This window comes from Tupaia chinensis, unplaced genomic scaffold (genome assembly GCF_000334495.1).
Source record: "Tupaia chinensis unplaced genomic scaffold, TupChi_1.0 Scaffold000159_1, whole genome shotgun sequence".
In the NCBI taxonomy this organism is placed as follows: Eukaryota; Metazoa; Chordata; class Mammalia; order Scandentia; family Tupaiidae; genus Tupaia; species Tupaia belangeri.
In genome coordinates this window covers 6,233,000-6,242,691 of record NW_006159630.1, presented here as the reverse complement: position 1 = coordinate 6,242,691, position 9,692 = coordinate 6,233,000, and the positions used below count along the sequence as shown (strand labels likewise).

The following is a 9,692-nucleotide window of genomic DNA, read 5'->3' as shown; positions in this document are numbered from 1 at the left end:
TCCTGCACCTCTCTCTGTGCGTGGGTTCAAATCCTGACTCTGTCACAACTAGCTGTGTGAAGAAGGCAGGTTTCTTCACCTCTGCCTGTCTTCTTTCCTCCATGCCGTGGGGGCGATGGTATTTCTACTTCAACCTGCTGTGAGACTTCAGTGAGCTATTTGATTTTTGTGTTTTAGAATTTTTTTGAGAGAGAGATTTTTGCTATAGGGCGTATGCGCTCGCCAGACAGACAGAGAGAGACATAGAGACAGAAAGCGAGAAATCACCCCCCAGGGGGGATGGTCACGCCGCAATCCCTTCTCCTTCATTCTCCTCTCAGGATCTTGGGCACACACGCACACGCGCCCGGCATGAGTTTTAAGCCACCAGGTCTGGGACGCGAACCACGGTCAACTACGTGGGAGTCCAGCGACATAGCCATTATACTAACTGCTGGTTCCCTAGAATTATTTATTTTTGACGGGACCAGCAGTTGGCGTAATGGCTATGTCACTGGACTTCCACATAGGCGACTTGAGTCCCGGACCCGGTGGCTTAAACTCACACCAGGCGTGTGTGCATGTGTGCCCAGAATCCCAAGAGGAGAATGAAGAAGGGATTGTGCTGTAGCCATCCCCTCTTGGGGGGTGATTTCTCACTTTCTGTCTCTCTGTCTCTCTATGTCTTTCTGGCAAGTGCGTGCACACGCCCTGTAGCAAAAATCTCTCCAAAAGATTTATTTTGGGGACCAGCAGATGGTGTCATGGTTACATCCCTGGACTCCCATGTAGTCGACTGCAGTAGGAATTCATGATTCGGAGGCTTAAAACTCACGCCAGGCACAAGTGCATGCATGCCCAAGATCCCACAAGGAGAATGAAGGAGAAGGGATTGCAGCGTGGCCATCCCCGCTGGGGGATGATTTCTCACTTTCTGTCTCTCTGGTGAGCACATATCCCTATAGCAAAAATCTCTCTAAAAATTTTATTAGTTTTTAAATTATTATTATTACTTTTTAATAGGCTACAGGGCATATCTGCTCACCAGAAAGAGACAGAAAGAGAAAGTAAGCTGCCAAGCCCAGGATTTGAACCACAGTCAGCCATGTAAGAGTCCAGCAACCTAGCCACCATGCCACCAGCTGGGCCCACGAGCTAATAGTGGTAAAGTCCTTAACACACAGGATGTATCCTATGGACATGAGCCGCTGTGGGTGTACACGTGACTCTCATGGTCTCTGCAGCAGCCATGACGATGCAGAGCAGCCCCTGGAAGGCTCTGGTTTCTGAGTCGCCTCATCTCCCAGCCCTGGACTAACCTTGACCCCTTCCTGTCCCCAGGACTACGTCCCTATGGAGGGCGAGCTGTTGTTCCAACCAGGGGAGACCTGGAAGGAGCTGCAGGTGAAGATCCTGGAGCTACAGGAGGTGGACTCCCTCCTCCGGGGCCGCCAGGTCCGCCGCTTCCACGTCCAACTCAACAACCCCAAGTTTGGGGCCCGCCTGGGCCAACCCCACTCAGCCACCGTCATCATCGGGGAACAAGGTGAGCATAACCAGGAGTCGGTGGAGAGGGAGTCGGGCCAGCGGATGGTGCCTCACCTGCAATACAAACACAGGACCCCCAGCTAAATGTGAATGTCCAGGCAATATTTGGGACATACTTATCTTTTTAAAAAGTACTTGTGGGCCAGCTAGGTGGTGTGGTGGTCTCACATGGCCAGCTCTGCAATTCCATCCCAGACCTAGCGGCTCGAAAAACCTGCTGGGCACAGGGGCCTGCGTACCCAAACTCCCGAGAGGAGAGCGAAGAAGGGACTGCGGCATGGCCATTCCCCCGGGGAGTGATTTCTCGCTTTCTGTTTCTCTGTCTCTCTGTCTTTCTGTCAAGCTCATGCACCCTACAGCAAAAACATCTGAAAATAAAAAAAAAAAAGGAAAGTATGTCCCAAACACAGCTGTTAAAAACACTGGCAGGGACTCCTGGGCTCATATCAATATCAGAAGTCGGCAGTTGGCCTGGCCTTAGATTCAAGGCTAACCTCAATGACACCCATGGAAAGAATGCTGAGAGAAGCCCTCAGGTGCATGAAATGAGAAAAGATTGCTAAACAAATCTTGTTCTGTCTTTCTCATTTTATTATTTGTTTTGTTTTTAGGAGTTTTGAGAGTGAAATGACAACACCCGGGAATTCAGCGAGTGGCACTGTCCCAGCACAGCCTTTGAGAGGCCCTAATACCATGCAGCCTGCCAAAAAAGTAGTTCTCAGGAGGATTTCTTCTTTCATGGGCCCTACGCAAAGATTTTTCATAAGGGAATCGAAGGTTTTGGGAGTAAGTCGGTTGCTCTCCATTCCATACCCTGGGTATCCTCTGCCCTTCAGAAGTTGATGCTGTAGGCTTGGTACTGAATTCAATCCAGCTGAAGGGGTGTGATCCAACCTGAGGGGTCTTTATGCCTTGCACAGAGGGCCAAATCAAGTGTATTAGAGACGTTACCACCTGGATCACCTCAGGGCAGTCTTATGTCACCTTTTGGTTGGGGAACTTATATTCATTCATTCCCAGAATCCTAGATATTAATTTGGTCTTTGGAAATGCCCCCATGTGGTAAGGAAAATAAATTTGAAGAAAAGAAAGATAAAATTCTTGGTTGGCCCCAATAGCATAGTAGTAATGAAATATTTCATTAATGAAGCAACATGGGAAGGTCCTGGGTTCATGTCCCAAGGTATCTCTGAACACATTGGACACATGCCCTCTCTCTTTGTCTATCTTTCTCTCATGAAAGAAATTTAAAAATAATTCTTGGCATCTCTACTACTTGTTTAGGCATTTTGCACAGCTCGAAGTCAGAAGCCAGGGCTTCCAATTTTTGCCTTATGATAACGATTATTTCAGTTCATCCATCAGTGTCCCCTTTCTCTGCCTAGGCTGTCCAGATCATGAATGGGATTTTCCACATCGCCCTGGGGGGTATCCTAATGATCCCCATGGGACCTTATGCTCCCATCTGTGTGACTGTGTGGTACCCTCTCTGGGGAGGCATAATGGTGAGTAAAAAATACCAACCATTGAGAATTAGGTGCAAACATGCTAAACACTTCCGCAGAGATATGTCAGATTGTCTCTGTGTTGAAGAGAATATATGGGTAAGAAATAGGCTGTTGGGTTAAAAACAATGAAGTGGGAAGAGATATTATCTAAACATAGCATAAATCCCATGACTGACAGTAGTCAAGCTTCAGGAAAATTCAGACAAAGAAGCTCTGCATGGAATCTACACCGAGAAGACTGTTCAGTGGAGGGCCTTTCTACAGTCAGCTTTGGTGGGAGGGAGGCAGCAGACATTTGGACTGTCTGGCATGGTGATGTGGATACAGGGGGTGGACCCCCCCCTCCGGGGCCGCCAGGTCCGCCGCTTCCACGTCCAACTCAACAACCCCAAGTTTGGGGCCCGCCTGGGCCAACCCCACTCAGCCACCGTCATCATCGGGGAACAAGGTGAGCATAACCAGGAGTCGGTGGAGAGGGAGTCGGGCCAGCGGATGGTGCCTCACCTGCAATACAAACACAGGACCCCCAGCTAAATGTGAATGTCCAGGCAATATTTGGGACATACTTATCTTTTTAAAAAGTACTTGTGGGCCAGCTAGGTGGTGTGGTGGTCTCACATGGCCAGCTCTGCAATTCCATCCCAGACCTAGCGGCTCCCAAAATCTTTCCCTCTGTCTCTCCAGTGAGCGCACACACCTACAGTAAATGTTTAGAAACCGCACTGTTGCTTATGTGACACTCATTCACCTAGGCATGCTCCCTGCTCTCAGCCAGTGGGAGGCCCGCGGCCACACAGCTAAATCCCCCCATCAGCCCCTCTACCCAGCAGCCTCAGCACAGCTAAGTGCCAGCTGCCTGGAAGCCCAGCGCTAGTTCGTTCTTATCAGTCCTTCGCTTCCAGGGTGGGGGTGTCTGTGACCCCAGCCCTGACGGGAGGCCTGCCTAGAGGAGAGGATGGAGAGCTATCCTGAGGCCCTCCTGGGCCCTCCATCAGGCTTGGCATGATGCCCTATGCAGCACCAGTGGGTACCAGGTCAGTGGCCAGCTCTCAGCTGGTGCGCTGGGCAAGGGAGCCTTGGGCGTTTAACTGGGTCCCTGGCGCCCCCTGGTGGTGACGGGGCGTCTGAGCCGGCCGTCTGCTCTGACTTGCCCTAGATGAACTGGATGGGAACTGCATGAATCACACCGTGTCATCATCCCCACCTCCCCGCGGTGACCTGGGCGCTCCACAGGACCCCAATGCCAAGGCTGCCGGGTCCCGGAAGATCCATTTCAACTGGCTGCCGCCTCCGGGCAAGCCACTGGGGTACAGGGTAAGGTGGGCGGGAGCGTGCTGATCCCTGCATGGGGAGGTCGGCCACCAGTCCAGAGACCGGAGGAGCGTCCGAGCGCCAGTGGGCAGAGGAAACCGAGTCTGTGTCCAGGAGGGAAGACCTTGGCTGAATTTTGCAGACTTTTGCCCTCTTTCCCGGAATGTCCTCCCACCCCCCAGCACCAGGGACCGCTGCCCTGCCCCAGCCCCGCTGTGAGCCTGGCAGGTCACTCAGCCGCCCGGGAGCTCAGTGTCTCATCTGGGCAAAGGGACAGCGGGGCAGGGGTCCACGGAAGGACAGGCGGCTCTGGCGCTCCCCCACCCACCAGCCCCCTCCCCTGGCGCAGGTGAAGTACTGGATCCAGGGAGACTCGGAGTCGGAGGCCCACCTGCTGGACAGCAAGGTGCCCTCGGTGGAGCTCACCAACCTGTACCCCTACTGCGACTACGAGATGAAGGTGTGCGCCTACGGGGCGCAGGGCGAGGGGCCCTACAGCTCCCTGGTGTCCTGCCGCCCCCACCAGGAAGGTGAGGCCTCACCGAGTCCGTCTGCCGCCCAGACGCCCAGCCCTCCCCCACCTCCCGGACCTGACGGCACTGCTCCTGCCTTCCTTACCCCAGTACCCAGCGAGCCGGGGCGTCTGGCCTTCAATGTCGTCTCCTCCACGGTGACCCAGCTGAGCTGGGCCGAGCCGGCTGAGACCAACGGAGAGATCACAGCCTACGAGGTCTGCTACGGCCTGGTCAACGAGGACAACCGTGAGCACCGGGCCCGCCCGCCCCAGGGACAGCAGCGTGGCTGTGGAGGGGAGAGGGAGGGAGCGCCCGGGCTCTGGGCCACCCCTGGCCCTGCTCTGTAGGGCAGTCAGGCGTGTTGTCCTGGTCAGTGGATAGGCCTGAGTCATCGTTAGGTTTTGTGCCGATTTGGGCTGGGCCACGTTCCACGGCCGGGCCCAGAAGCCCACGGGGTGAGGGGCTTGTCTGTGTGCAGTGGGGCCACAGCCCTGGGTGCCTCCCACACAGGACACCAGAGTGGCTTGCTTTTACATGGTTCCTCTAGGGCCAGGGTAGAGGTGTCAGACTTAGCAAGTAAAAATACAAGATGTCCTAAATTTCAGATAAGCCTTTAAAAAAATACTATTTTGAATTTGCTATAAGGCACATGTCGCCAGACAGGTAAAGAGAAAGCAAGCCACCAACCCGGGACTCGAACCGAGGTTGGCCATATGTGAGTCCAGCACCTTAACCACCATGCCACCTGCCAGCCCCCTAGATAAGCCTTTTTTAAAAAAGGAATATTCCGTGCAATTTTTTACCTGGCAGCCCTAGGCCAGGGCGCCTGCAAACCATTATTTCTTACCAGTCCTGGAATGAGACAATACGGGGTGACCCCTGCCGACTGTTGAGATGGGAAAGTGCTTGATGACAACCCGCCCCTGCCCCGGCCCCTGGTGCAGGCACCTCCACACACCCCGCCTCTGCTTGGTCAGCCCCAGTGAAGAACTCGCCACCCCCAGATGACCTGTACACCCAATCGCGGTCAGACCCAGCACTCCTGGGTGACCTGGTGGGGCAGAGGACAGCAGGACAGTTCTGGGCGTCGGCCGGGCGGCTGCTGTTACTCGTTAGGATCCAGGCCACCAAGCTCCAACCCCGGCAGCTGTGGCACGCCACGTCTTCCCGGAGCTTACATCCAGTCCACACCTGGGGGGTCTCCTCTGACTGGGGCATTTTTTAAAAATTTTATTCATCTTTTTTTTTTTTTTTTTAATTTGACCAGAGAGAGAGAGAGGGAAAGTGAGAAAGCAAGCTGCCAGGTCCTGGACTCAAACTGCAGTCAGCCACGCGGGAGTCCAGTGCCCTTATCCACCACGCCACCTGCCAGCCCCCTAACTGGGTCTTTTCCAGAGAGTGCCATGTATTCCAGGGCACCCTGACGGTTTCAGCCATGGCTTTGGCCTGCTGAGGCCTTGGCCGTGTCACGGAATGTGCCAGGCAGAAGCAGGGAGCAGGGGGTGGGCCAAGGACAGCCCCAGAGTAGCTGTCAGAGGACCCCTCCCCCTCCGAGGCCAGCCTCCATCAGCTGACACTTTTCTGTTTTTGCCATAGATCACGCACACTGGCCGGAGAGAGACAGAGAGGGAAAGCGAGAAATCACCCCGCAGGGGAACGGCCACGCCGCAATCCGTTCTCCTCCATTCAGAGGGATAGAAAGTGAGAAATCACCCTGCAGGGGAACGGCCATGCCGCAATCCCTTCTCATTCTCAGGATTTTGGACACGCACACACACATGCACCTGGCATATTTTTCAAGCGACAGGATCCAGGACTCGAACTGCACAGCTGGCCGTGTGAGATCCAGACATCCTAACTTCCACGCCACCTGCTGGCCCGAAACGTTTCATTTTTTTCTAAGTTTATTTTACTTATCTATTTCACCAGAGAGAGACCTTCGGCAAGGTCTTGCCATGTTCCAATCCTCCCCGTCTCCCAGTCAGCCAGGGTCACGGGTGCAGGCAGGCGTGCCTGATGTGTTCAGGCCGACCAGGGCCCAAACCTCGGTCTCCGGTGTGGCTCCAGCATCCCAGGGCAGGGCCTGAGCCTGCACAGCTGGGCCCAGTCACAGGTTTGAACAGTTGTCCCTAGCAGTGGACAGCAAGCTTCTTGGCCTTCCTATTCCAGAATTCTGTTTTGGTCCTCTTTGGGGACTTGGGCATGTTCTGGTCTCCATTCTTGGTCCCCAGAGTCTCCCAGCATGGGGGGCTCCTGTAACTTCACTCAGAACTCAGGAACTCAGCTGAGAACTGCGGCCCCTGCTCTCTGCTAATGCGGCCCCGCTTCCTCGCGCCTCCACCAGCTCCCTCAGGCTGCACTCCGCCCTGTCCTGAGCTTCCAACAGCCTCAGTCCTCCTGAACCTCACCCTCCGGGGTGCCCTTCTCTCCTCCCAGCCTGGCTCACATGGCCACAGCACGCCCAAGGGTTTCCACAACAGACCCTTGGGGGGTTGGCTGGCTACAGTGGGGAGGGCGCCATCCCTCCCAAGAGCATCCTCGCCTTGTGCGGGGGTGTCAGGACTTGAGCCCAGTCCTGGCTCTGCCTTACTTAGGTGTGAGTCCTTTGGAGAGTGGTGGTGACCGTCAGGAGCCACCCCAGGACCCGCAGGTGACTGGAGCTCAGCTGCCTGCCCCAGCCTTGCCCCGGATATGTCCAGAGGTTGTGTGGTCCCACTATGTCAGGCGGGGCTGGGACCAGGCTGGAACCCGGTGACCCCTCTGTCACTCTCCCTGCCCCAGGACCCATCGGGCCCATGAAGAAGGTGCTGGTGGATAGCCCCAAGAATCGGATGCTTCTCATCGAGAACCTGCGGGAATCCCAGCCCTACCGCTACACCGTGAAGGCGCGCAACGGGGCAGGCTGGGGGCCTGAGCGCGAGGCCATCATCAACCTGGCCACGCAGCCCAAGCGGCCCATGTCCAGTGAGTGGTGGGCGGGGGGTGCACGGCAGGCGGGGAGGGAGGTGGGCACGGCTGGCTCTGGCTCACCCCTCCCACCCTGCAGTCCCCATCATCCCCGACATCCCCATCGTGGACGCCCAGAGCGGGGAGGACTACGAGAGCTTTCTCATGTACAGCGATGAGGTGCTTCGCTCCCCGGCCGGCAGCCAGAGGCCCAGCGTCTCTGATGACACTGGTGAGTGGGCCTGGGGTCCACGGGAGGCAGGAGGGGTCCTGAGTATGGAGAGGAGCTGTCACTGGTGCCCAGGGAGAGCCAAGGGGCCAGTGACGGTTGGACATGGAGGACGAAACTGGAAATCCTCTCTATGTCCTCCCCACAATGGGGTACTGGTCACACTGAAGGGACAAAGCTGACGTGGCCCACGCAGTCACGTGCACGTCATCCACGTGAGGGCACACGGCCACACCGTGTGTGGGGGGTGGACGCACACAGGCTCGCGCAGGTACACACAGGGCCACGGCCACCTGGGACTCAGCTTCACCCCATGATGGCTTACCAGCTTGCTCTGGGGACAGGCCAGGAGAGGAGGCAGGCCCGGTGCAGGAGCCCTGAGCAGCCTCCTGGCAGGGCTGGGGGAGCCAGGGGCACCCCACTTGATTCCTGGCTCGGCATGGTGCAGACAGCCCCTAGCTGCCCACCTGAGAACCAAGTTGGCTCTGGCCCTCCCGTGCGTGATGTGTCAGGGAAATCACACTCTCTGTTTCTTTTTTTCCTTTTTTATTTTTTAAGAATTATTTTATTTAACTTTATTTATTTATTTATTTATTTTTGACCAGAGAAGGACAGAGTGAGAGAGAGAGAGAGAGTGATAGAAAGTGATAGAGGGAAAGTGAGAAACCAAGCCGCCAGGTCTGAGACTCAAACCATGGTTGGCCACATGGGAGTCCAGTGCCCCTAACCACCACGCCACCTGCCGGCCCCTCTGGGTGTTTTCATCTGTGAAATGGGATGCCAGTCCCACAAGGCCAGCCTGCCAAGTCCCCTGGGGCACATAATCTCTACTTCCCTTATCCCTGTCTATGCCTGGGGCCCCCAGCGGAAGCTCGCCCCACCAGCCCAGCTTGGGCCTAAGGCACGGTTCTGAGGGTGCCAGGAAAGAACAGCTGAGCCAGCGGCCCCAGAGGCTCTGCGGCTTCTGGAACTGTCTGTGAGGCAGGAGTGACATTGCTCTCTGGGCGGACGGATGGGAAACTGAGCCCCAGCGCATCTAAGTGACCTGTGGGAACCCTCCCGGCTGGTGACAGCCCAGGCTGCCGCCAGTCTCCTGGTTGGTTCCCAGGCCTTTCCTTCCCGTCTGCGCCCAGGAAGGGCTGGACCCCAGTCTCACTGCGGCTTCTGGAACTGTCTGTGAGGCAGGAGTGACATTGCTCTCTGGGCGGACGGATGGGAAACTGAGCCCCAGCGCATCTAAGTGACCTGTGGGAACCCTCCCGGCTGGTGACAGCCCAGGCTGCCGCCAGTCTCCTGGTTGGTTCCCAGGCCTTTCCTTCCCGTCTGCGCCCAGGAAGGGCTGGACCCCAGTCTCACCTGAAGCCTAAAGCCCCCCCCCCCCCCTGCCCGCCCCCGCGGCTGGGGTCGGGAGCCAGAGGACCAGGATCTCACCTGTCCCGGCCCCTCCCACGCCCTCGGATCCCGCCGGGGCTCAGCCTCCTTCTGCCCCGTCCTGCTCCGCGCAGCCGCCGGCCGCCGCACCCCAGCGGTGCCAACGCGGCCCTTCGTTGTCCCCAAGGCGGTAGCTGGAAGTTCGAGCCCTTGCTGGGGTCGGAGTTGGACCTGCGGCGCGTCACGTGGCGGCTGCCCCCGGAGCTCATCCCGCGCCTGTCCGTC

At 56.7% G+C, this 9,692-nt stretch overlaps 1 protein-coding gene across 1 annotated transcript in view; it reads left to right on the top strand.

Moving 5' to 3' along the window:
- The window catches only part of ITGB4 (integrin subunit beta 4), a 39,591-nt gene that overhangs the window by 24,492 nt on the left and 5,407 nt on the right, over nt 1–9,692 (top strand). Inside the window, exons 27-32 of the mRNA XM_006145801.3 lie at nt 1,321–1,525; nt 4,192–4,349; nt 4,696–4,876; nt 4,970–5,107; nt 7,643–7,825; nt 7,908–8,039. Of these exons, the coding sequence (XP_006145863.1) occupies nt 1,321–1,525; nt 4,192–4,349; nt 4,696–4,876; nt 4,970–5,107; nt 7,643–7,825; nt 7,908–8,039 (997 nt within the window). The remainder of the gene's footprint in view (nt 1–1,320; nt 1,526–4,191; nt 4,350–4,695; nt 4,877–4,969; nt 5,108–7,642; nt 7,826–7,907; nt 8,040–9,692) is intronic.